This window comes from Lissotriton vulgaris, chromosome 9 (assembly GCF_964263255.1).
Source record: "Lissotriton vulgaris chromosome 9, aLisVul1.2, whole genome shotgun sequence".
Classification (NCBI taxonomy): domain Eukaryota; kingdom Metazoa; phylum Chordata; class Amphibia; order Caudata; family Salamandridae; genus Lissotriton; species Lissotriton vulgaris.
Window position 1 is genome coordinate 1,095,612,180 of NC_141697.1, and position 26,142 is coordinate 1,095,638,321.

Below are 26,142 nucleotides of genomic sequence, written 5' to 3' on the forward strand. Positions count from 1 at the left end.
TAGAATCCTACTGACACCATATTCTGAACCAGCTAGCAGATATTTTTAACATACCCATAACACTAAGCTTCCCTGGAATAACTCTTGGCACCCGGGCATCGGTAACCAATTTGAATCTCAACGCCAATAAAATGGCTTTGTTAGACCTTCTTCTGACGAAGCAGTGAAGGTCATCCTATTTGAATGGAAATAATGTAATCCCCTCTCTCGTCACACATGGTGGGCATAGATTTCATACCTCAGAGTGGCTTATAGCCTCCAATCCAAATTCCAATCTCTAGAGCTGTATGGCGTTCCTGAGATGGATACATAGAATTAGGTATAAACGGGTTGTTAGCCCATCCTCTACCTGGACCTTGAATCTGATCCTTCATTCATGCCCAGGCTCCTGATATCCAACTCACCTCATTCTCCCCCCTCTCTCTATCCCAGTTTTCTCATGTTTATCGTATGAATAAGGTCAATTCTTCTGTATGACTCACGTTGCTTTGTACTATACACTCGAGGGTTACTAAAAGTACAAATGACATTAGTTTGATATTCTCATTTCTGCTTCTTAGACTTGAGGATAATCATATGAGTTTACCAGATCCATTGTATTCTCATATTGGTAATAAGTACATTATTGTTCTCGCCTATGACTGAATTTACGTCTCATGTTTTTATATGGCTGACCTCCATCACTAGGCATATCTTTTGTATACTATATGCTTGGCATGATTACCTCAAACGTCCTTTTTTGTCGCTATTATATATGCGATATAGATACCTGTTTGCCCCCTTGTATGAAAACAAATAAAATACCTTAAACAGGGAAAAAATGTTTTCTGAAAACTTTATATAGGATGGGGAGCTGTGCCAGATCAAATACTGCAGATAAATAGAAACCAAAAGTTCTTGAAGTGTGAAAATGACGATGAGAGTGGTTTTAGTTTGAAAACCATTTGACAGCGGTGATTATGCCCTGTTCAGAATTTGTCTTGAATGTGCACTCCTGTAACATTTCTAGCTGAAGGTCAACTCCTGTAACATTTCCATATAAACCTTCTGTGTACCTATGTTTTTTCAAAGTTCATGAAGTCCAAGGTGTGAGAAAAAATGTAAGTCTGAGAGAAGTGAATATTGTTAGTTACTACTTCTGCTTAGTAAAATACCCGCATGCTTATGGTTACTGCAGGGCCTAGTATTTTGATGATCATAATTTTTCTGTCTCTCCTTTGGAATGATTAAACTGAGTGTGTTCTGTCTGATGCCAAAAAAGATTTAACCAATCATCTGTCCTTTACATGCAGGTCAGTCAGAGGGACAACCCAGCTCTGGAGCCCATTATCCATGGTTTGAAGGGCGTCGTACATCATGGTAAGTATGCTACTTATGCCTCCTATTTCAAGAAGCAGCGCAAGAGCGGGAATTTTGTCCTTATGCAGTGGGGGTCACCCTTCAGAGGACACATTGAGATGTGCATTCTTCATTCACTGATGTTTAAGGGCATTAAAGGCATTATTTGATGGGTACAGATCAGACACATTTGTTACCTGAAAATGGGTTTAGGTTAACAGCAAGCTATTTGTTTCTTTTTAGTTACTGCTCTGCGATGCACATATAATAAATCACTAGATGGAAGAATGTATCATCGATATTAGTACGCCGAAGGAGTGCTTGCATCACACTGTTGCTATCCATCTTCTGTTTGTTCTAGAATTAATCCTTTCGGAAGCGGCTGGTCCTTTTTTTAAGCACTGCAATTTTTGTATGAAGAGATTATAGTGAAACGCATTAACTGTTGAAGAAAGATTCAGATTGCTGCTGATTGTCATTTTCAAAGGCAGCTACTGCTGTATGGTGTTTGCTACATAGGCAAGGTTCCCGATTTAAAATAAATATATATATATATATATGTATATGTATGTATATGTATGTGTATGTGTATATGTATGTATGTGTATGTGTATGTGTATGTGTATGTGTATGTGTATGTGTATGTGTATGTGTATGTGTATGTGTATGTGTATGTGTATGTGTATATGTATGTGTATATGTATGTGTATATGTATGTGAATATGTATGTGAATATGTATGTGTATATGTATGTGTATATATGTTCTCATGAGTAACTGAGTAGTCTTGCTTGATGCGACCTTACAAAATATTATCTGTGCGGGAGCCAAAGGCAGAAGCTAGCATATTTTAGATGTTTTTAAAAAATTTTTAGGAGAAGTAAACCATTTAACTATGCAGCTAAAGTTATCACCCAACATTAAGCATAAATGTTAGGATCTTTTAGACTGTACACATTTCTTTAAAGCTGTTTCTTGGTACATTTTATTTGAAAAAAAAATATAAGACCACCATGGTGCTTTGTCATGTAGCGATGGTGGCAATAATGCACAGTAATTTGTTAATTTGTGTTTATATTTTTTTGTGTTTTATTTTTGAAGGATGAACAGACAACAAATTTTTAAAAAAATAAAGTTGTGCTGAAACTGAAAACAAATATATTAGCGCATATTTTAGTGATATATTCTAGAACATCCAAAAGTCCCTCTAGAAGATGTCACAAATTTGTGGTGGAGGTTATAAGTCCTGTTTTTAACACACCACCCAAGAGACCTGTCTTCTAACTTCCGGGATCCTAAAAATAAACCGTTGATGACAAAAACTGGACCAGCTCAGAGCCAAGCTCAAGCATGAGAGTTTGGTGGGTGGGGGGAGTTAGGGGTGTTTTCAGAATTTATAGACATTGGTTTGTAATGTTTAATATTCATGTTGAACGTCCGGGTAATACTTGAAGAAATGAAGTGAAGACGAACATGCCTCATCAACAAATTAAGGCTAACCTGGCTTAGTGTGCATTTCTGCAGCAAAGCATCTTTTATGTTTGTGTTTAAAAAAAAAATATGATTGTCTTTAGAAATTAGATAATGCTCCAGAGCTCAGGAACCTTTTTTCTTTCCTGACATCAAACTAAAAATCATCTGACATCCATGTATGCAAAGAAATGGGATTTGTGTTCATTTATCAGTTTTAAATGTCATTTAATGCTGTGGCCCTGAACACCGACCTGGTAAGTAAAAAATGAAGGCTTATAGGCATTTAAGTTTAAGCCTTACAATTTAACAATAGACACCCTTTTTCAGCAATCTAGATTTTAAAAAATTAGACTTTGATAACGGAATAGCAAATTTGCCTTAGTAAGAAATTCTGAAATAACTTTTATATGGAAAAATTGTGTAACTTGGGTGGGTAAAAGTAATATCTGTGATTTAAAACTGCTTAGGAAAAACAAAACTGCGACATGAAGTACTATAGAAAAAAAAGTTTTTTATTATTACTAGACTACTAATATATATATCCTATCCTGCTTTGCAAACTTCTTTACTTTCAGCCTGATTTACAGTTTCATGAACGGGTAACTATCGGAAATATGACTTAGTACTTTAAATACGACCCTTTTTCCCTTACTTTCCACAAAACATTCTTCTCTGTCCAATTGCGGCAATACATAATGCATGCTTTGAACAAAGAATGTGTGGCCAGACATATACACCTGCTAAAGCAATTTTTTAATTTAGACGGCTAAGCAACATCAACACTTCAAGGCATCAATAGCTTATTCTGTGCCACACAACTCATCCTCTCCATGACGGTGAAGACAACCACGACCCAAACCAACTTCTCTAACTGCATGACCATGGTAGCAGAATGGCTGAGTACCAGCTGCTTGAAGTTCATCTCTGGCAAGATATAAGTACTGGTCTTCAGAAACAAGACCTTCCCATGGGAATCCACCTGGTCGCCAATGGAGCTAGGACCAAAACTCACAGACCATGCGAGGAATCTGGGGATCATCCCAGGCAGCAAGCTCAACATGACAGCACAAGTCAACTCAGTGAGCCCTGCCTGCTTCCACATCCTACATATGCTGTAAAAATCTTGAAGTGGCTGACACAGAACACCAGACATGCCATCGCTCAAGCACTCCTCACTAGCAGGCTAGACTATGGCAATGCATTCTACGCCGGGATCTGCCAACAGCTCCTAGACAGACTCCAGGCCATCCAGAATGCGGCTGCAAGACTCACTTGACCTCACATGCCAAACCCACCTCTAACCCCATTTCAGAATACTCCACTGGCTCCCCATTCACAAACACAGTCAATTCAAACGCCTTTATTTATTTGTTTATTTATTTATTGGATTTGTACAGCACAACACCTACCCGTAGGTTTCCCGGCGCATGGGATCGCTAAAAAACCGAGAGGCAAAGAGCAAAAGGAAAGAAGTGAAAAGTTATTGATTGAACAACCATGTTTTTACTTCCTTCCGGAATTTGAGAAAATATTGCTCAGTGCGCAAATGATATGGAAGCGAATTCCAGATCGAAGGAGCCAAACAAGAAAAGGAATGTCCGCCCATTCTCACTCGTCTAACCCTGGGAACTTCAAAAAGATGCTGATTGGATGTCCGGAGCGTGCGAGATGGGCGATATTAATGGACCAAAGCCTTTAAATACTGAGGTGCATTGCCCGACTTAATCTTGTGCATATAGCACAAAGCTTTGAACTTCGCACGATTATCAATCCGAAGCCAGTGAAGATCACATAGCCTCATGCACACATGCAAAGCCTTACACAGCACTGTCCCATGGTATGTTAACGTCTACATACATACACATTCACCGGCCTAATGGATATTTATGTTTAGCCTCGCTCTCAATCGCACATATCTCCTGCGTTCACAATAGCAGAACTAGAGGTAATTTGTTCTCATAAATTGCACCAAAACCATGAAGTTGACCTCCCAAAACACATCACAGCCTCTTCCTCACTTCTTGAGTTCCACAAGAACCAGAAGACCTGGCTCTTCGAATTATTCTGAGTGGACACTTGCCTATAGACCTGCTCAAGTGTCTGGATACCCTCTTGGGTGATTGGTGTGGTATATGGATAGACAAAATGTAACAGGGCTACTCACCTATCTGTACATTGGTTGAATTGTTATAACCAATATTGAAGTGATCTGTTTTATGAAGTCATTCACTGTGTTCCAAAGACACACATTTTGCTTAGAATATTGATTAACGAAGTATACCTCTTGTGAGCACTACTCAAGATCTATCTTGACGATAATATTGAATTTCATGCTGAGGCTAAAGAGATCGCATGCCTTAATTTCATGGCCACATGTCTCCTGTATTATTATTGCCAAAGCCACTGTTATTGTATGGCAGAGGAAGATTAAATATTATGGTGGAATTAACTAGATTGTGTAGCAAGGAAATGCAAATTATGCAAACTGAATGCTACCTTCTTTCGGTTACACACCTTAAAGCTATTTTTAAAAGCTCTATGGTGGAAATTGGTATAATATATATTTATTATGTACATCTCATTAGCAGATACGTTCAGATTCAAGACATGAGGTTTTAAAAAGAGGTTTTTTTTGTGCGTTTCTTCTCAAATGAGTACTGTGTTGCAGTAATTTCCATCGAACCTCGACAGAGATGCAGTAAATTTGTTGTTTTTCCAAAATACCAGTGTCCTGTTGAAATACATTTTTTCGAATGTCTGTGATGTGAACACAAACAGTGACAAAAGCAATCCTGACAAGTTATCATAGCCACCCTGTTTAAAATATATGCAAGTTAATTATGATTTTGCCACATGAATCCTTTTCTAGATTAACATCCTATGCTTTATTCTGCCATCTAGTTGTTGGGTCCGGAAATATTTTTTGGGCATCGACAACCATTTGGAGGCAAGTTTATTCTTTCTGTGATGTCATACTGCACCCTGTACGTTCCTGTGCATTGTAACCATCTTTAGATTCTTTTATCCACCATTGGGCCTGGAAGCATGACTGAAGAGCTCCGATGAATCACAGAGAGAAGACAACAAGTTGGAAAATCTAAACACTAAAAGCCACAACAAGACCTAAGGAAAGGAGAAGGGAAACCTTCTTGACCCCCAAAGAAGGACCCCACCGATAAGAATGTGGCTTGAAAATGAAGAGGGAAATGGCAGTGCAGGATCAATACCCCTTTTAAGTTTTGCTTCTACAAATTCGCCAAAAGAGACCCCCACAGGGTCCACAGCCTTTGTCTGCCAAAGGACCATGAGGACTTTAAGGCCTGCACCATGTTCATACCGAAGACAAACTGGGTACAATGTCAACAGAGACTAAAACACTACACCATGGTTAGCTCCCACAAGATGCAGGAGTCTCTGAAAGATCTTGGCCTACCAATCGACAATGAGAACATCGAGGAGGCTGAACTGGTGCGAGGAGTGGAGTCGGACATAGAGTACTCCTCAGATATGATCAAAACAAAGACAAGTGCTGGCTAAAGTGCTGAAGGACGTTGAGAAGAAACACCAGAAAGTAAACAAACTGTCTAAAGACATGGACATTAGGTCCTTGGATACCAAGTCGTTGAAGGCAGCCTTGGCGTCGAAACCTCTGATGACTGAAGATTAGCACAACCAAATAGAACTGCGTGGGTCCCAACCAAAAGACATGGATGGGGGCAAATGGTCAATGAAAACTTTGACTCAACAAGGTGTTTGAGATGGATCAAGAGAGGGGCAAAGAATCAAGGCTGGGAGAGGCATCTACACGGAAAAAGATAGTTTCAATCGGGGTTGAAGCCAAACAAAGAGCTCTCGAGGTACAGCAGAGAAAGTGTAGGCTCAAAGATGCAATGGATATCGTGCTTCAAAGAAACTACTTTGATGACTCCTTGAAGAGATTTCACATTCTGACAAGACCCTCGCTCTAAAACGTCTAAGAAGCTACGATGTACGAGGACCAAAGCTAGTTTGAGGACACATGGCAGGACCTCAACGCAGAGTCCCCTTAGGAAGGGTAGACAGCTGTCCCACCAGACCTTAGCCACCCAAAGACTTGTCCCTCTATGACAGCCTCATCAAAAGGGATAAAGACCCCTATGGGTACAGTTAGAAGAGGAGAAAGGGGGAACATCCTTCCTATTGGAAACCCTGATGCCCTCACAAAAGGCCAATCTCTACTTGCCCATGCTCCCTAGCATCCATGACCAGGGGAAGGAGCATTTCGAAAACCAGCCCCTGCAATAGCTAGAACGCCTCCATGGGAGAAGAAATGCACATTTTCCACAGAGAACCCTAAACACACAAAAGGCAACGTCCCCGCATATTCCATCCTCGTGTCCACCATGAGGAAAAGAAACCATGCCCCCACATCTGCTAGGCCACCACCAGAGAAAAATAGCAAGAAGCTCGACCTGGGGAGGAGAAAGCTGGAGATAAAGGCAGCCACACAGTGGAGAAAAGGACATTTCAATGCACTCCTTAACCACATATGGACTCCAGCAAAGGGATGAAATAGAGTGGCTAATGCAGCACCTTCCAGAAGAGTACTGCAAAAGGGCCATGTGGTGGACATATTACAGCAGTTAAGAAGGATAACGACTCTGGGAAGGCCATGGGAGCACTCCAGTTCAGAGGAACCTGCAGGAAAGGTGGGAACATGAACAGATGTCCCACAGGTAGGATGGCATTCACATCTGGCCAAAAGCAGCAGCCTCACAGATCTGCCAACACAACAAACACCACTCTATCAATGGCAACACACAGTGAGATTCCTTTTGAGGGAGAACAAGAGGAAGAGGTTAGCCTAAAAAATGTGGTGTCAGCAGGCAGGAGCCTCCGTCCTCAATCAGCCTCACCATAAAACACCTGTGGTGGGGCAGAATTAAGGGGGTTCCTCAAGGAGTGAAGGGCAGTCACTTCAGACAATTGGATTCTAAACATAATAAAACATTGATATTGCATAGAACTCAAGACATCCCCCCCCCCTTGCCACCAAAAACAAAATCTCTGTGTACAGGATCTCGCACAACTCAGAAAGGAGGTCAAAGAGCTCTTCCAACAGAGCGCCATAAAAACTGTTTCCCCAAGGGAAGCAGGCAATAAAATCTATTCCCCATATTTTCTGAATTGAACGCAGGATTTAACAATCGGACCAATCCAAGACCACACATTTCTAAACCAGTTCATAGGAATTCAACACTTAAAAATGACAACTCTGCAAGGAGTAATTCCACTCTTAAGAAAAGGGGATTATATGGCCACCTTAGACTTAAAGGAAGTCTACCCACATATACCCATGAACCAAAGACACAAAGTATCCTTGATTCATCCTCAACAAGGTACACTACCAGTTCAGGGTGCAACCCTTTGGGATAAAATCGGCACCAAGATTATTCACTAGGTGTCTAGCTGTGGTGGCAGCCTACCTATGAAGACCAAGCATCCACATCTATCCATACCTACACGACTACCTAGTTAAAGCACAATCCAAGGAAAGATGCCACAAAGACACACAAACAGTGATTTCAACACTTCAACTTGTCGGATTTATAATAAACATCAAAAAATCCTCACCCAAAACGGATCAAGTGAAAGTGTTACTGGGAGCAACACTAAATTCAAGCACAAACGTACCCAGTCCAAAAGAGAGCAGAGGCGATTGCCGTACAAAGTCACCTTTATCAGAGGGGTCGGTCTCTGACAGTAAGGACAGTCCTAAAACTCATGGGATTGATTGCGTCCTGATTCTCACTCATACCGCCTTCAAGACTGCATATGCACCCCATTCAAGAATGCATCTGCAATGGGTGGTCACAAGTCACAGGGAGCTGTGAGGATCTAGAGGTTGTCACAGCATAGGTACACAAGGAAATATTAATGAACCTGGCCAATTTGAGTATAGGGAGACCATTTAAAGCACCAGATCCCCACTCTGACCATAACTACAGATGCATCCTTCAAGGGTTGGGGAGCACCCTCTGGCAACCTGAAAGACAGAGGACTCTGAAATCCCACGGATGCTCTCAGATATAAACGATCTAGAGATTAAGACTGCGTTTCTGGCCTTTAAAGCATTCCAAACGTATATAACCGGTTAGACTGTACTGATCCAGATGGACAACACAACAACTGTGTTCTTCCTCAACAAACAAGGGGTAACAAAGTCCTTCCCTTTGTCCAAGCTAACTAAGGAAATATGGAGGGGGACAATTCCAAGAAGGATCACTACAGACAATACACCTGACAGGGAAGCAAAACACGTAGGCAATCCGAATGAGCAGGCTAAACAACACCTCCCATGAATGGGTAATGAAACAGGAGGCGCTAAACTATATTTTCAAGGTGTGGGGCACACCAAACCTAGACCTTTTCGCAAGTCCACAAAACGCAAAATCCCAAACCTTCACCTCCAGTTTTCCACACCACATATCCAATGGGAATGCCATGTCACTAGATTGGTTAGGGATATTTGCATATCCCTTTCCAACAATTATCCTGATCCCAAGGGTACTGCACAAGCCTAGGCAGCCTGACACAACATTTATCCTAATAGCCCCACAATGGGCCAGACTGACATGATATTGGGACCTGCTGGAGATGTCCAGAGGGCATATGATCCCAATCAAGGCAGAACAGGACTAGCTCACAATGTGAAACACCCAGCCTAGCAGCATGGCTCCTGAATACCCCCCTGAATTTGGTCACCTACTGCTACCCCCCAGGACTATAAAAATCCTTAGGGAGGCAAGAAAACTAAGCACAAGAAAGTGCTACACGGAAAAATGGAACTGATAATTCCTGTGCTGCACAGATAACCGAAGGATGGAAACAGTAACAGACCAGGAGCTGGTGCTTGGATACCTCACACACCTGTTGGACTGTGGCCTAACCTACGCGACCCTAAAGGTACACCTAGCCGCAATAGTATCTTATACCAGAGGTATATCATGAAACCGCCTCTTTACACTCTCAGTAGTTAAGGGAATCCTGGAAGATTAAAAAAGTCTGGGACTGCTAAGAGAAGAACCCGCCCCTATGTGGTGCTTCAGCACAATACTAACACAATTGATGACAGAGCCTTTTGAACTTGTTCCAAGGAAGATCAAAAGTTTTTGACACTGAAAACAACCTTTCAAATTGTGATCACATCACTGCGCAGGGTCAGCAAGCTGCAAGCACTGATGATACAGGAACCATACCTGCAAATCCATAAGGACAAAGTGGTTCGCAGAACAAATCGACAGTTCCAACCGAAAATGGTTTCACAATTCCATGTCAACCAAAGCATAAAGCTGCCAGAATTCTTACAAAAAAACAAAGACCCCAGCAGAAAGAACCCTTCACAAAATGGTTTTGCAGAGTGCACTAACGTACCATCTACAAGAAACAAAGTGTTTGCACAAGGGAATTCAATTATTTGTTTCCTTTGCTAGAGCAAGTAAGGGATTGCCAATGACCAAGGGAACAATCGCACGATGGATACACCAGAGTGGGGAAGACATTACATGTGCGTCCTAGAGCACACTCAACCAGGCAAGCGGATGCAACACTAGCAAACCTACCCATTGATTAAATCCTTGCATGGCAGCAACCTGGTAATCACCACACACCTTCAGAAAACACTACTAAGTAGATTTATAGGGAAGCACAAGTGGGACAATACCGGTTTGCCACCACATCCACATTTCAATTCAACTAACCCAGGGAACAGGATACCGCTGCATAATCTAATGCACAGCATGTGAATCCCCAAAAAGTTTTTTATGCTGCGAAACAAAATGGATACTTACCAGTAGGAGTAGTTATGCTGCTTGAAACTTTTGGATTCACATTCAACCCTCCTGCCTCTCCAAAAATGGGAGATGAAGCGAACAGGTGGGGGAGGAAGGAGGAAAGAAAAAAGAATCTGAATATGGCAACTGTGCACAGGAACTTCCGGGGCACCACCTGACATCACACAAGGGATGGACTTGCCACCAAATGGTGGCTGGCGATGGCCTCTAAAGAAAACCAGGGACAATTCCGGACCCAACCTCTAGATGGCGGAATAATGCAGAGACATGTGAATCTAGAAAATTATTCAAGATGCGAAAATATTCCGACTGTTAAGTAGCCATTTTGTTTGTTTCATGCTGCCGACAAAATCTGTTCCCCATGTATATTAAATGGAGAGATTTACACTATGTATACAACATTATCACATTCTTAAATGGTGTATTACAACAATCCCTCTACGGGATGCAGCGTGCTACGACTCACGACTACGTAGGAGCACTGAAGGTGGACTAGGTGTTTGTGTGTGAGGGAAATAAATGTGAGTGGTGAGGTGATGGAAGGTGATGGTTAAAAGATACCTGGCTCGTAGGAGAAAAAAGAATAATTTTTATTTTATTAAGCCCTCGGCTGGTATCGTTAAAAAGTGCAGGGTGAGGTTGTTTGTTACTAGTTAGGGTACGTCAACCTCGAAGGTGCGTCGACATGTTTCGGAGTGTGAAAACTCCTTCAGGACGAGGATATGCACAGTTATCCTCACCTTACTCACATGAAAATGTAGATGTCAAAGTGTGCTCTACAAAAATTGAAAAGTTGAAATGTACCTAATCGTGTTATAATGAAGTCTGTTGCGCCCAATTGGCGTTATTAGTACAGAACTTATGGACAAAGGTTAACTGGCCTCATGAGCCAAAAGCGGACACCGTCGGAGCCGCGTTGAGGGGAAGACAGCCTACCAGGCTTTGCAGTAACCGTTGCTACATTGAGCAGCAAGAAAAGAACCCCCAATACCACGCTTTTGGCTCATGAGGCCAGTTAACCTTTGTCCATAAGTTCTGTACTAACCACGCCAATTGGGCGCAACAGACTTCATTATAACACGATTAGGTACATTTCACCTTTTCAATTTTTGTAGAGCACACTTTGACATCTACATTTTCATGTGAGTAAGGTGAGGATAACTGTGCATATCCTCGTCCTGAAGGAGTTTTCACAATCCGAAACATGTCGACGCACCTTCGAGGTTGACGTACCCTAACTAGTAACAAACAACCTCACCCTGCACTTTTTTAACGATACCAGCCGGGGGCTTAATACATTTTTTAAAATTCTTTTTTCTCCTACGAGCCAGGTATCTTTTAACCATCACCTTCCATCACCTCACCACTCGCATTTATTTCCCTCACACACATCAACACATAGTCCACCTTCAGTGCTCCTACGTAGTCGTGAGTCGTAGCACGCCGCATCCCGTAGAGGGGTGCGAAGACCCCGGTGATGAAGCATGACACCAAGGGGCCTGTTGGTGTGTGAGGGGTATTTAAAACAACACTGTGTGCTCCCCACCATTGTAGGGATCACCACCACTACCATAGTGGATTCCTTTTTGTTTAGATAAATTGCTGGGGGAGACAGAATCCACTTCCTCCTCTCCCTCCTCCTGTTATTTTCTTATATTACAACAATCAACATATAGAGTTGAACACCTCACTTTTTAAAATTTCTGGTGTGGCATTGCTTATTGCATGCGGCATTTTTAGTAACTTTTGATCTACTTTAGTAAAAACAATTTTTAGGCGAATATCTGCAAAGTATGCTGCAGATGTGGAATCTTTTTCGTCCACACTGGACATCGTCAGGGCTACAAAGGTTGCTGCTGTTTGATTATTTCATGATACCCCTCTGGGCAGCATCCATCAGTCCCTTTAATCCGGTGGCTGGATTGACTATTGTGGTGTGATCTGGATTTATGAAATTAAAGTTGTGAAATAAAACCTACTATTTGTATATATATGAAGACTGCCTATGGATTTTCTTTGAATATGGTTACTATGAAAAAATAAACTTTGGAAGATCATTGATACAGGAGCTCCTCTTGGATTGAGGTTATATTTTGGAAAATAAATGGCCCAGTGGCGGTGGGACCACTGAGAGTAGAGTGCGCTTTAACTAACAGTAATTTAATAACCAGGATGATACACCAGTGCGCATGCTTCTAAACCCGCACCACTTGTTGATTTGTTTGAGTATTTATTTCACTATTTATGTAGCACAAGCCTACCCTCTCTGTTTGAACAGAGGGGGATAGGAGAGAAGGAAGATGCTTTTATGGGAGATAGAAGGAAAAGGTTTGTGACTGAGCAACAAAGAACCCCTATGCAAACTCGGACTACTGAACTATAATTGAATTTACTTATGGGATTGTAAGTTTAAATGCTTAGCTTAGATTGTCAGGTAGTGGTTGAATAGGAAGGCTTTCAGTTTGTTCCTAAATTGAGGTAAGTTTTCTTGTGATCGGAGTTCTTCCAGAACAGCATTCCAAACAGAGCAATCCCAGCAAATTATGAAGCAGTCAGATGAACATTAAAGGTCCTCTTTTGGGTCTAGGGTTGTTTGCACTTCTTAACTGGTTCTTGTCACCAGAGCTCTTCAGTTATGAGGCAAAGTATGTTGAATGTTGATAATAAATGGTTTTGAATTTAACCTAGTTTTAATAGGATCGGGGACCCAATCAGGAGAGTGTATAGATCTATTGGTTCATGGGTGATGAGCAGCACAGCCTTGAGGGACGACGGGGAGCTATTTGAAATCTCACGCAGCGACTTTTCTCAATGTCCAACCATGAAATTACAAGGGAGTGGATGACTCAAGTCTTTTAGTTTAGGGAAGATTTATTTTTTTCACAACTTGAAGAGATGCTCCTGTGATTAATGTGGACAATCAAGATAAAAAAACAACAAAAAAAAAATCTTTATTGTTTGATTATTTTCAAGATAAGAATTGTGTCTATTCGGATGGCTGGCAATTTAACTGTGGGAGAGCCTGTTTGAGAATAAATTTAACCATTCTCTAATGAAGATTGAAATGTTTTTTCTGGATTGTAGGATATATTTATTATTTCTTAGATAAGGCAGTTAAAGTTTATTCCAATCAAATTGTGAAGTTTAAGCTAGCATATTTCTATAAAGTGGCTATCTTCTCCATACAGGTGACAAGAGATGCTGGCTCTTCCACACTCCTGTCCGGAGCGCCATAAAAAAGCTCAACTGTGTGAGGTGTAATACTGAGTCTTGAGAACCCCACAAATGACCCAGGTCTGTTGAGGGGGGTCTCATTCTTTCAATTATTTTAGGATGAATATGCACGTGAGCACCATGCACGTTTACATTATGTGTAGTAGACTACTGTGATATGCGGGTTACCAAATTTTTCTAATGTATATGTGGCATTCTAGCATATCTGTATGTTTCTGGTTTTCTTTAATGTTTTAAATAGTTAGGTAGATGGCTAAAAGTTCCAAATCCTGTCAGCTGTAACCAAGCAGATCCTTCTGCCTGAGGTGGCCCTACTGAACCATAGAAAACATAGCAAAGCTGCCTTTGCTGAGCACCGGCATTTCTTTAGAGTATAAATGGGAAATCATTTAAGATAAGAGGCTATGTTTAGTTCCATGTTGTGCTCTGAATTAACCACAAGGATTTATAATTAATCCGTTTTTCACAGGAAGTCAGTGAAGGGCTGTCAATCCTGTGGAGATTATGTCAATCTTTCTTATGTTCAATATATGCAGAACCGCTGAATTTTGGTGCAACTGAAGTTTATTACCTTCGCAGGGAGCGCAAAGTAGATGAAATTTCAGTAGTCTAATTGATATAAATGCGTTCACTAGTTGAGTTTGCTGTTTCTAGTCAAACTGATACAATATTTGTTTTTAGCACTCGTAGCGGAAACCGGCAAGACTTTACTACTGTGTTCCCATGGTTTTCTGTGGTTAAGCCAGCATCAAATAGGACGCCAGGATTTCTTGCATTGTGGGCTTGGGTAGGTTGCTGTCCTAAAAATGGGTGCAAGAAGGCACATTTCAAGATCAAGGTGTGATATAGGGGCACTAGAATCAAGTTTCCTTTTTCTCCAGTTTTTTCGATTACAGTTGGTTTATGTAACATCCCACTATTTTCTTCCGTCATGCAGTTTTGGATGTGTGCTTTTCTGGACAGGTGTCCGTATCTAGGGTGAGAAGAATGTTGGTATCATCAGCATACAACAATGTGCTACACCCAAACTGTTCGATCAATTGAACCAATCCTCAGTTCATTTAAAGATTCTTATAACATTTTGTGGGTGGTACTTTATTTCATCTAACAAACTAAATCAATGGGCAGGGAATGTGTGTTTATGATGCTTTGTTGATATGTGTTCATCACAGTCTTGAATTGGGTAGAAACTGTCTATCCTACATATAAATCGGAATGCTTTCAGGACGGCAGTGTTTGCTGAAGCATAACCATCGCTTCTGATGGATAATGAAAAAGAGTTGGTGAGAATCCATCTCTGTCACTGTTAGTGCCCCAGTTCCAAACTATAAGCACCTCTGTAGGAAACACATTCTGTTATAAGCATTACTACCACGAGGTATCCTTTTTATTCTGCTCCCTGACAAGTGAAAATGCCAGGTACTTGTTAGTGTTGCATGCCACTCCGTCATTTTCATTTGCGTTTATCCTTCATCAGGATACCCCACTCTTTTTTCGAGAGGTTCATAGTCCTGATGCAGGAGGCATTTTTTATTTAGAACACTGAGTCACTCTTTAAGTTCTCTGTCAGTCATCCATCGAAGATGCCACAATATAAGGCTTAGTGCAAACCACATACGTCTCATTAGCAATGCTTCCAGCGTTGGGCACCTGAGATCAACTTCCTTGTACCTTAAAGGCATTCTGATCCAGGATCCGAAGGTATTTAGGTCTAATAATCAGGAATCAGCCTTCTTGTCTAGGAATCTGCCCTTCAGCCCCTTTGGCACCAGAAGAGCCTTTGATAATATTTACAAGATTTCTGATGACCCGCCGCTTGCTCAGGCTATGGCCTGGACACAGGTTCAGAAGATTCAACATTTTATCTCATAAGTAACCAGTATCTACCATTCAGAAAGGCTATCCATTCCTTTTGAGACGAGGAGTATTTGAAAATGTCAGAGGTGGAAAGACCCACTGTCTATTCAGCCTATGGCTTTGACACATTAAGCCATGTACAAGTAGATAGCCCCTTATACTTGGACTCCAACCGTAAGGCTTTTTTTTAAATACCAAATTTCCAATTCCAATGAAGTATCAAACAATCATGAATGTGCATGCGGTCTAAAAGCAGCACAGCTGGCCTAGTGTCTCTTTTGTGTACTGTGAATCTAATCATATCAGTGGTACACATTGTTGAAAGGGCTGTAAGGAAGCAGGATGTGGAATGCTTTACCACACCCTTGGATTAATAGTAAATCAAATGAATTGTTCAGTCACTAGCAGTTGTCCTCTACAAAACTATTGTTATATTACACTCTAATTTTATTTCAGTTTAATAACTTTAGATAGACGTTCTTTTTGTCACCATCAGAAAAAAATCTATATCTGAGCATTCAAGATGACTAGTGAAACAATATACCTAACCAAATATCTAAACACTTGATAATGCAATATGCTGCACAGTTAAACATTTGTTAGGAATTCTGAAACTCATGACGTGACAGTGTCATACTTACGCACACATTAAGCCACAATGATCCGCAATAAATATTCTGCCTGGGCAGGCATGATTCCCTTTATGTTGTGCCACCAATGAGTGTTTACTGTTTCTTAGCAAATCTATTCCTATAGATTGACCTTTTGAGATGTATCTATAGATCTATATGTATAATGGCCCTGCCCCTTTCTGCAGATTCACCCCCAAACGTTTGAACTTCACCCCTCCTTTTTTGCTAAATTACTTATTGTTGGCTTTAGGACTCTGTGCACTATACCACTGCTAACTAGTGCTAACATGCTTGTGTGCTCTCCCTAAAACATGGTAAAATTGGCCTACATCTAGTTGCCACATTTAATTTGTTTTTATGTCTCTAGTAAAGTGGTAATATACGTACTAGGGTCCCTTGAATTAAATGCTACTAGTTGGACCTGCAGCATTTATTGTGCCAGGCACTTAAGTCTTGTCAAACATGTCAGGCATGCTATTGTAGCCTGTGAGCAATTTTTAATTGCCAATTAAACCTGGCAAACTAAACCCGTTGCCAAACCTAAAATGCTGTTTACATTTTTTTGGGAACAGGTAGGAAAGTCATGTTTGGTATCTAAGGAAGTGCCATTTAAAATCCTCTTCAAAGTCAGATTTTAAGTCACAATTTTGAAAATGCAATTTTTGGAAAGATATAATATTAGAGCTACAATGGGTCAAGGAAAATAAATATTGAAAAAAATAGAATAACGTCAATCAACAATACATACAAATTAATCAAAAACATCAGAATAAGAAAATCGGGTCAAAAAGTTAAGACAAAAAGATCTTAAAAGGGTCCCACAATGAAAAAGTATTACACAAATGTTTTTTACTACAATAACAAGGTATGAAAAGTAAATTATAAAAACATGGTGCTCACTTTAACATAACTCATAATATAATATACAGTGTAAGACAAAAAACAATGTCAAAACGGAAACAAAAGTTTGAAACGAGAATCAGTCCAACAAACAACAAGAACAGAAAATGGCAGTCAATGCTTCCTTATAACTGTAAGCCAAGGGCAGGTGTCGGCGGAGTTTCGACCTAGATTAATTTAAGGTCCTCATCCGGACAAATGCATATTAAAGGGAGCATCCAAAGAAAGGAATCTGAAATAAAGTAAAAAGCTCATTATAAGCGGGTACCACAGCCATAAACTACTGCCTCGGTGAATGGTAACACAATGCAAGCGATATCCTGTATTGAAGTACAAATAAAAACCAACCCTAGTTGTATATTACAGAATCTGCCATCATGAGATAAATCCAAAGTGGTGAATTAAGTAAACATCCAGAATTAAAATTCACTTAGGAGTATCTATTTTCAAAAGCCAAACAGCAACGTTGTGAAGTAAGGGGGGGGGGGCATAAATCCACAATTACCAATTTGCCAATTGCCAATAAATCATTCTACTTGTCAATTTCTGGAGAAACATTCAGAATTGGAACATATCATGGCAACCTTATCCGGACTGCATCCAAAATTGTAAACAACATCAAATCAAAAATGTTACTCAAATACAGTTGCTGAAAGCATTGAGCATAAACCCGACTTTTCCCAAAAATCATAAAGCTTACTGAAAAAGAGAAGAAGAAAAATCGGAATAAGGCACAGATCACAAATTATGTGCCAATATAAGGATCAGTACAATTTTCCAATACTGCTCAATAGGGGTTCAGCGCATGAAGTATCTGAATGCTATGAAGAAGAAAAATTGTATCCTTAAATTTTAAAAAGTGGAAAGATTTAAAGAAATTAAAGCTTCATAACGACTGAGCTTGACTGGCCTTACCAATATGATGAATCACAAGGAGGCTACATCGCACGCCCCGACAATATGGATTGAGAGCGGAACAAATCACGGCATCTCTAGTACTACTACTCGCAAATAGAGCTAAAATACTGTCTAAAGACTTAAGTCTGGCTACAGGCGCATCCATTTCAAAACCAAAAATAGTAGTAATAAAGTATATATTAATTAATATGCAGAAAAATTTGAAATTCCCAGACAATAGAAATTAGTAGGTAGAGGGATTTACGGAAAGGTCCATGACCATATCGGCATCCGACTGACACTAATCCCGAAAAAGAGCTAGACAAAAGACTCAGTCAAGCCCCAAACTTGACAGTATAGGATTCTGGGTCAGCAACCCATCCCCAGCGGAGCACTTTTAGAAAGTTGTCTTTTTCTTGCCCTCACCTCTTGATGCCTGCATCCTGTTTCCTGGGTCGCATGACTAGGTTTGGTTGGCCTCTTTGTTTTCCTCCCAGACAGCCATACAACTGGGTGTTGGCAGGATGGGCCATCCTGACTTGATGGGAGGGGCAGAACCATCACTTGTCACACTTTCACTTCAGACTCTGCTTCAGCTCACATACACATAACTTCAATCCAGCCTATTGATCCCCCAAAGATCCTGGAACCAAGACATGGATGCAGGAGATTCCAGTCGTCTCTTTGGGAAGAAACTCCAAATGTTTCTGCCACTTCAAAGCTGGCATTAGATAAAAAAAACTAGGACCTTCAGACCTACTCTTCAGTACACTCCTGGACCAGTGGACACTACAGGACTGCCCTGCTTCCGGAGTCTTGCCTTGCTGTCTAAGAAGGAAGACTGGGCCTGCTCCCTTTATCCCTGGCTCCCCAAGCCTGGAGCTACTTCATGGGGAATTTAGCTAGACCCTCTGTTTTGAGCTACAGGGACACACCAAACTGCAAAGGCCCCCTTGCAACTGCCCAACTGAGCTGCTGCACTGGACCTACCTGTGCTATCCGAACAGGCCTGTTCACGCCAAGATTTTGCTACCCTCATGAACTGCTCTGATTCCAACCCCTCTCACTACATTAACTGGCAGTGATGACTAGCAAAGCTAGGTCTGAACTTCGTGCTGCAGAATAGATACCCGCAGTGACCTCCAATGCTAAACTTTCCCAAATACCGTCCACGACACCTGACTGGATCGTCGCGCTACAATGATGAGACTGGATGACCCTTTCCCTGCTCCTCACAACCTGTTCCACCGGAAACCGGACTCTTCTTGCCAGAGTTTGAGAAGGTAACTTTTTCAGCTGGACTAACCTGGTCTCTGTATCCTGCCCACGTTCCATAGTGGTCAGTCTGAAATTGTGACTTTCTCCCAGTCTTGCATGACCAGCTCACCGCTTTTAGTTTTCTAAGTCGCCATATTTACCTTAAATCTGTGAAATTGCATATCTCCAGTTCTACTGATTTGATTTTTGTTGTTGTGGTGTCAAATGACTTTTTACATCTTACTCTATATTTCGAGAAATTTGTGTGAGAATATTCTTGTGTTGTCACATAATTACGGTTTGTATGCTGCATAAATACTTTGCATATTTCCTCTAAGTTAAGCCTGACTGCTTTTGTGGCAAGCTACCAGAGGTCGAAGCGCCGGTTATGTTATGTTATGTTATTAAAAATGTATAAAGCGCACATACGCCCGAGAGCTTCTTGGCGCTGGAAAGAGATAAAAAACATAACAAGGGGTGAGTCTGCGAGAATCTTTATTTCAAGTATGCCTGTGTGAAGAGGTGAGTCTTATATGCCTTTCTAAAGGCAAGGAGGTCCTTACTCTGTCTGAGGGCTAGTGGCAGAGAGTTCCATAGGGTAGCTGCTAAAAAATGGAAACTGCTGCCTCCTTGTCGTTTTTTCTTAAAGCGTGGTACCTCAAGTAGGTCTTTGTGGGCTGATCTCAGGCTGCGTGAAGGAACATATCTTCCAATCAGCTGCCTGATGAATAGAGGTCCCTTGCCTTGCAATGCCTTAAAGATGATACACCCAGCTTTGAATTCGGCTCTTTGAGCCACAGGTAGCCAGTGCAGGGTCTCTAAGCCTGATTTAATCGATTCCCATTTGGGTACATTGCAGATCAGCCTGGCGGCCTGGTTCTGCAAGTACTGCAGTCTTCTAAGTTGGCCTACAGGTAGGCCAAGATATAGACTGTTTGAGAAGTCGATGTGGGAGAGGACTAGGGCCATGACCACCTGAATTAGGGCGGAATGAGTGAGGAAGTGTGCGATTTTCCTAATTTTCCTCAACTGGAAAAATCCAGAGGAAACCACGGTTCCAATCTGGGATTTTAATTTAGTGACACTTTGTGGTTTATTCTGACAAGGATTGTGGTGGCTGCTTGAGTAGGGTTTCACCCCCTTAACCAATAACCCAATTTCTCAGTTTGTGTATATGCATGTTTAAGTATATATGTCTGTGTATGTGTACATATAAAATTATAATTTTTAGAGGCTTCCAGCCAGCCCTCTACATCATTGGTCTGTTATATGATTAACATTTTTCTTCTGCCCATCATAGTATGGGAATGGAGTCAGCCCACTTCATCAATTGGCTAACTTCACTGTGAAGGACTGTATTCTGCTCTTTCACAAGGAGCACATCTGCACACAGTAAGATTCACTTTAAAGCCGGGGCCTACCATGACCACATTTACTTTGAGGCTAAAACAAGTTTTGCTTTTTGCTATATGTATGTATAAATTGTCGAGGACCTGGCAGTTTCCCCAACAAAAAAGTTCTGCAAATACTAGGGAAAAGCAAAACAAGCACTGACAAAGCCAAAAAGCTAGCAGCCCATGCCAGACCTGTCTTTGTGAGTGGTTGTTTAAAAACTAAGTAACACAAATGTTTTGTTGCTCAGGTCTCTGGCCAAGGTGTTTATTCAATGTATTTATATTTGATTGTCCCCTGAATGTTGTGTGACGGTGTTAGTCCAGTTGATTTGATTGCACCGGTCTTGTTGAACTGGAGTCTTATGAATTGTCTGACCTGTTTAGTGTTAGGTTTCTAAATGCAGAACTACCTGGAATTCAACAAGTTATATATTCAATCTCACTTACAGGAGTACAGATTATTAAAGGTCTCCTTGAAATTGACAGACTTTAATCGGAGTATAAGTGGGGTAGTTTTTGTGACTTTTCAACCCAAGTAGTAGTTTCTCATATGTCTTATTGATGCCATGTTATCAAGGTAAGGTTGTACAGTTTCTATTTGAACTTTATAGAACATTTTGGATTACAGCCATTGTTTTGCTGTGTTTTAACAACTAGTTAGACTTGCAAAGGGGGCATCATTATAATTGTTTTTTAGTAGGTGTCAAATTGTTAATGCTTTTTTCTTTTCAAAGAATAAGACCTGTAAGGGTAGGTTGTTGTCATGCTGCATTCTGCACACCGTCTGTGTATAACGTATTAAAACATATTCAGTTCCCTTAAACATGTCTCATCTCAAGATATTTATCTAAATAATAGTGCGTAGTCATAAAGAAAAAATAGATTTATTTCCCCTATGATATCAAGTCGTTGCTAACATCCTATACCATTGAACCAACCAACCAAGATGAAGGAAACTGACACAGGAATGAAAATAAATAGGATTTTGACATCATAGGGAACAAGAGCATGTTCTTGCTTCTCAGGCTAATCTGCAATGGCAGCTCCTTCCTTATGGCCCCACTGCTGATAACCAGCAAAGGCAAAAGTGGAAAATAAAATAATTAAACAATCTATCATGTTATTATTTAGAGAGCCAGCCGAGTCATAGGGTAGGCCATTGTGAGCTTCAGGGAGGAGTGATGGGCACTGCCAAGTGCCGCTTGTTTGGCCGGCTGTTTTAGGATGCCAAACCGGCATGTGCACTTGGCATTTCTCCAACCGGAGCTGTGTTGCACAGCCAGGTGGAGAACAGACATAGGCTCCCAGGCCCTGTCAGAGCACCAAACCAGGCTGCTCAGACCAATCCCAGCCCTTCTCTCATGCAGGGTAATAGTATTTCCAGCATGAGAGCAGCTTCAGAATTGGTATCTGGGAACCTGCAGTGTGCACCAGCCTGTGCACACGATGGCGCAAGTCTATTTTTCATTTTTTATTTCCCTCCACTCTGCTTCACCCCTTAGCATTGAGATCAGCCGCCACAGCAAATCTGTAACATAATATAACCTCAGCAAGCCTAAAGTTTTATAAAAGATCCACGTCTGAGAATGGTTCATTTCTGCCAATCTGGATTGCCATTAGGAAGGAACTCTCCATTCTGTTTATGTGAAAGTAAACTGGTTTATAGCCCTCATTTCACCTCTTAAGAATCCTTCCTCTGAATGGTGTGGTGTTCTCTGAGATTCAATGTTCTCCATCCTGTGGAATTACACCTCAGCCTGAAAGTAGTAGGTACCCCAAAGTTGTACTTGGTTTTTCCTTCTAGCTGTGAAGTTGCAATGACCTCTACATATTATAGACCCAAGCACGTGTGTGGCTTCTATAACAATTGAAAGGTAGATTACACTGATTATTCACAAAGGGTGTGCAGAGCACTTGACAAGGACATGTTATCTTTCTACATATTTATTTCAGAAACAGAATAGTTGGTTAAATAATTGGATGAAAACACCGATTTCTCTAAAGGGTCATATAGTTTTCCGCCTTCTATTTGTCTTGAGAAAATCACTGTGCACGTTTTGTGTCCTGAGCAGGACCGTACACAATGAATGTCAAATACTTTTATTGTCAAAGTTGACGCAGTTTTAGTTGTGGATTTTGAAAGGCATTTGAATTCATTTGACGCAGCATAAATAATTGTGCCCTTCAGAGTCTCACAGGCTCAGTAATGATGATCGAGAAATGTGTACACAGGAAATCAATACTGATGCGGTCAGCCTTCAAAATTGGCTTCATTTTTTTCAACTTCTTGTATATTGTTGTCCCAGAATCTTAAAGGCGCTGACCACTTGTTTCGAGAAACGTACCTGCGGTTTTCCACCTAAGTCCTTTATTTTGTGAAAATAAAAATACTGCAAATTAAACCCAGGATTCATTAATTCACTGCTGTTATAGGTAGCAACTCAGTCTATAATTTAGAGTTTGCTGTTGTAAGATTGAACAGCTATCTCTCTGCACAAAGCTTCCAATAAGATGTGCATTGAATGTGAGAATGAGGTGCTGTGATAATCCTGGAATAGAAATAAATGTAAATTGAGAGCAACTGCAGAAGTAAAGGTGCAAAGATGGGCTGATGAAAATGTGTTTGCAGTTTAATTTGCGATTAAAGTTGTGTGGCTGACATTAAGTGTTGAACGGACAGTGTCCTGGTCAAGGAAACGCCCAACATAACAGTGATGCAAAGGTGGTGGGGCACGTGAGCAGAGAATAGACACCTAGAAATGTCCATTTTTTTGTTGATTGTTTTAATCTATGCTACCACTCATATGCAGAAATGAGAAACGTTTGGGGAGGGTGGAGTGTGAAAGATAATGCAAACCTAATTAAGCAGTCTAGGGCTGCTAACTAGCCTCTTCACTAACACGAATGAGATTCTGGTTAGCTGAATTCTACACTCAACTACCTAATCCAAAACCCACCTTAAAATATGCTGTGGTTATACTTGCTAATCAATTAAAACTGATTATAAAAGGGTTTTCAGTTTTTAGGACAATTTTTCCCATAGGTGTTTTTTTTTAGAGATCAGAGAATTTCTTAAACGATGAACTGTAATTAACCGAGCATATACCCCTCCCGGAAATAAAACCAATTTTTTGCATCAATCGGCCAATTAAGGTTTTTGCTTTTAAACATAATTATTACATCAACCTAAATTCTAGTTTAGGAATTTTTAAGTATGCATTGTTGTAGCTGTGCTTTGCACATCTTTTAATGGTGTTTAAGGAATTGAGTTTATGCATTATGTTTAGTAATTAGACGTGATGAAAGAGAAAATGTATATATTTCCCACTCCTACAATAGGAAATACAACACTAAGTCCACCACCACTTCCTTTGCCCACAATCACCTGCATACCTTCTATAGACAGATGTTCATCGTGTTCCGTATAATTTGTACTTTGGCAAGTTAAGGCCCAAGCCTGATGTTCTCAAAGCCTAAAACTTTTTCAGTAGAGCTGCACTTCAGATCTGGGAATCTGTTCATACCACACTGACTGTACTGCCCAACAGCTGGAATAATTGTAACAGGTCCTCCTTCTCTCCCAGAAATGTCTTCCTAATTGTGGCAATTAGATCATTGCCCATGAGTGCTGGATTACCATATCCAAAATCTTCCCTCTTCACCAAAAACTGTTAACTGACCACATTCACTACTAACAATCCATGTCTAGAATTCTGAGCCAGTCCTGGTTGGTGCTTTAAGTTGCCATCCCTTGCTGGTGGTTTGCTGTTAACTCATTTCTACGCCATGCTCATGTGGTCGTGCCAGACGAAGCATACCCTCTGAGGTCTCTCGCCTTTGGTTCCTGTTAAGATCAACCATATTATTTTGGTATTTTATGGGTGGGGTAGGGGGAGGAAGGCGTAATTTCACACCAGCTCTTAATGAATGAACACTTTTGTAGAGCTTGGACTGAAATATCCCTTAGTATGTATTTATTCGTTTTTTTCCCGTGCTCGACATGTTATGTTACCATAGTTGCTACATAATGCAGAATAATATATCTCAAATAATCTTGTAGGAAACCCCTTCTATGCTAACACTTTGCATCTCCACAGCAAATTGTAATCTACTCTATTAGGTCACGTTTGCATGTATGAATTGTACCTGACCCCCTCAAGGACTGAAGTGCACACACTAGTACGATAAACTGGGCAGGCTCTTGGATCAGCTACTCGTTATAATCCCACAAAGGGGCCTTTCCCAGACACATTTCCTTGCTCTACAGCAAACTCGAAACACTTAGATTCCAGTAACAGATCATTTAGACAGGTTGTTCTAAGAGATGCTAAAGTGCCATGATTGGCCTCGTAGAGCTGTATCTACCACTGGGAAACCATGCCAGCAAACTTTTATTCGTAATCTAAATGGAACAAGCCAAATAATAGTAAGAAGAATTATTACCCCAGACAGAGTTGAATCAGGTGAAGGTATGTAGTGCACAAAACATTTTGTTAAATGCTATTGACTTATGCTTCCAGTGGGTATTCCACACATTCGAGGTAGATGAAACAAATTTGTCACTGACATCCCTATGTAGTGCCAATTGCAAATTGGGAGAGATTTGTTAGATGAGTAGATTTTGGACAGGAAATTAGCTGATGATCTTTTGCAGAGTGGGAAAATCCCAGGTCCTAAAAATTTCCTTCAACTATCTAGGTAGTCCACTAAGCTCGTAAAATTTAATTTTGACTTTGAGCATATTCGGGCATGAAAAATACTAGAGCAGTTTTTCCGTCTAGGAGTTAATCTCTCATTGAAGATGAAGCATAAGTTGAAGATTGCGAAGAGAATGGTTTATTGCAGTGATTGATTTGGAGGAAATGTGTGCTATATCTGAGATGGAATGGAGAATGGAAATGAAAACAGATAGTCTGCAAGCGAGCCATTGAACACGTCAGTAAGGGTTGGCATAGAGAAAGAACAGTGGAATCTGCATGCTACTTTTTGGAAGGTGTCTGCCGAATTATCTGTTGAGGATGGGTTGTTACTTCGATTAGACAAGGTGGTACCTCCCTCTGGGTTGAAGTCTAGACATATCAAGTTAGCCCATGAAGGTTGTTTAGGTAGCACATTTACCAAACGCATGCTTTGACCAACCTTTTGGTGGCTGTCTGTGGATAGAGAGGTGGCCTAACTTGTTGGCAGATGTTCCATTTGTTCTACTTCCAAAGAACATTTGTCGTGAGGAAACCCCTCTACAACCTATTGAGTTCCTGTCACGTTCTGAGGAGAAAGTTGCAATTTATTTGGTTGGTATTTTTTTGTGTGCTTCCTAGCCAGTTTCGTT

The 26,142-nt window shown here is 40.8% G+C and overlaps 1 protein-coding gene across 6 annotated transcripts in view; it reads left to right on the forward strand.

Annotated features, from left to right (window-relative positions):
• Nucleotides 1–26,142, forward strand: part of LOC147692851 (receptor-type tyrosine-protein phosphatase gamma-like) — a 1,083,817-nt gene that overhangs the window by 536,155 nt on the left and 521,520 nt on the right. For all 6 annotated transcript variants that reach the window (XM_086939073.1, XM_086939071.1, XM_086939072.1 and 3 more), the window contains exon 6: nt 1,293–1,359. In XM_086939073.1, the coding sequence (XP_086795199.1) occupies nt 1,293–1,359 (67 nt within the window). The remainder of the gene's footprint in view (nt 1–1,292; nt 1,360–26,142) is intronic.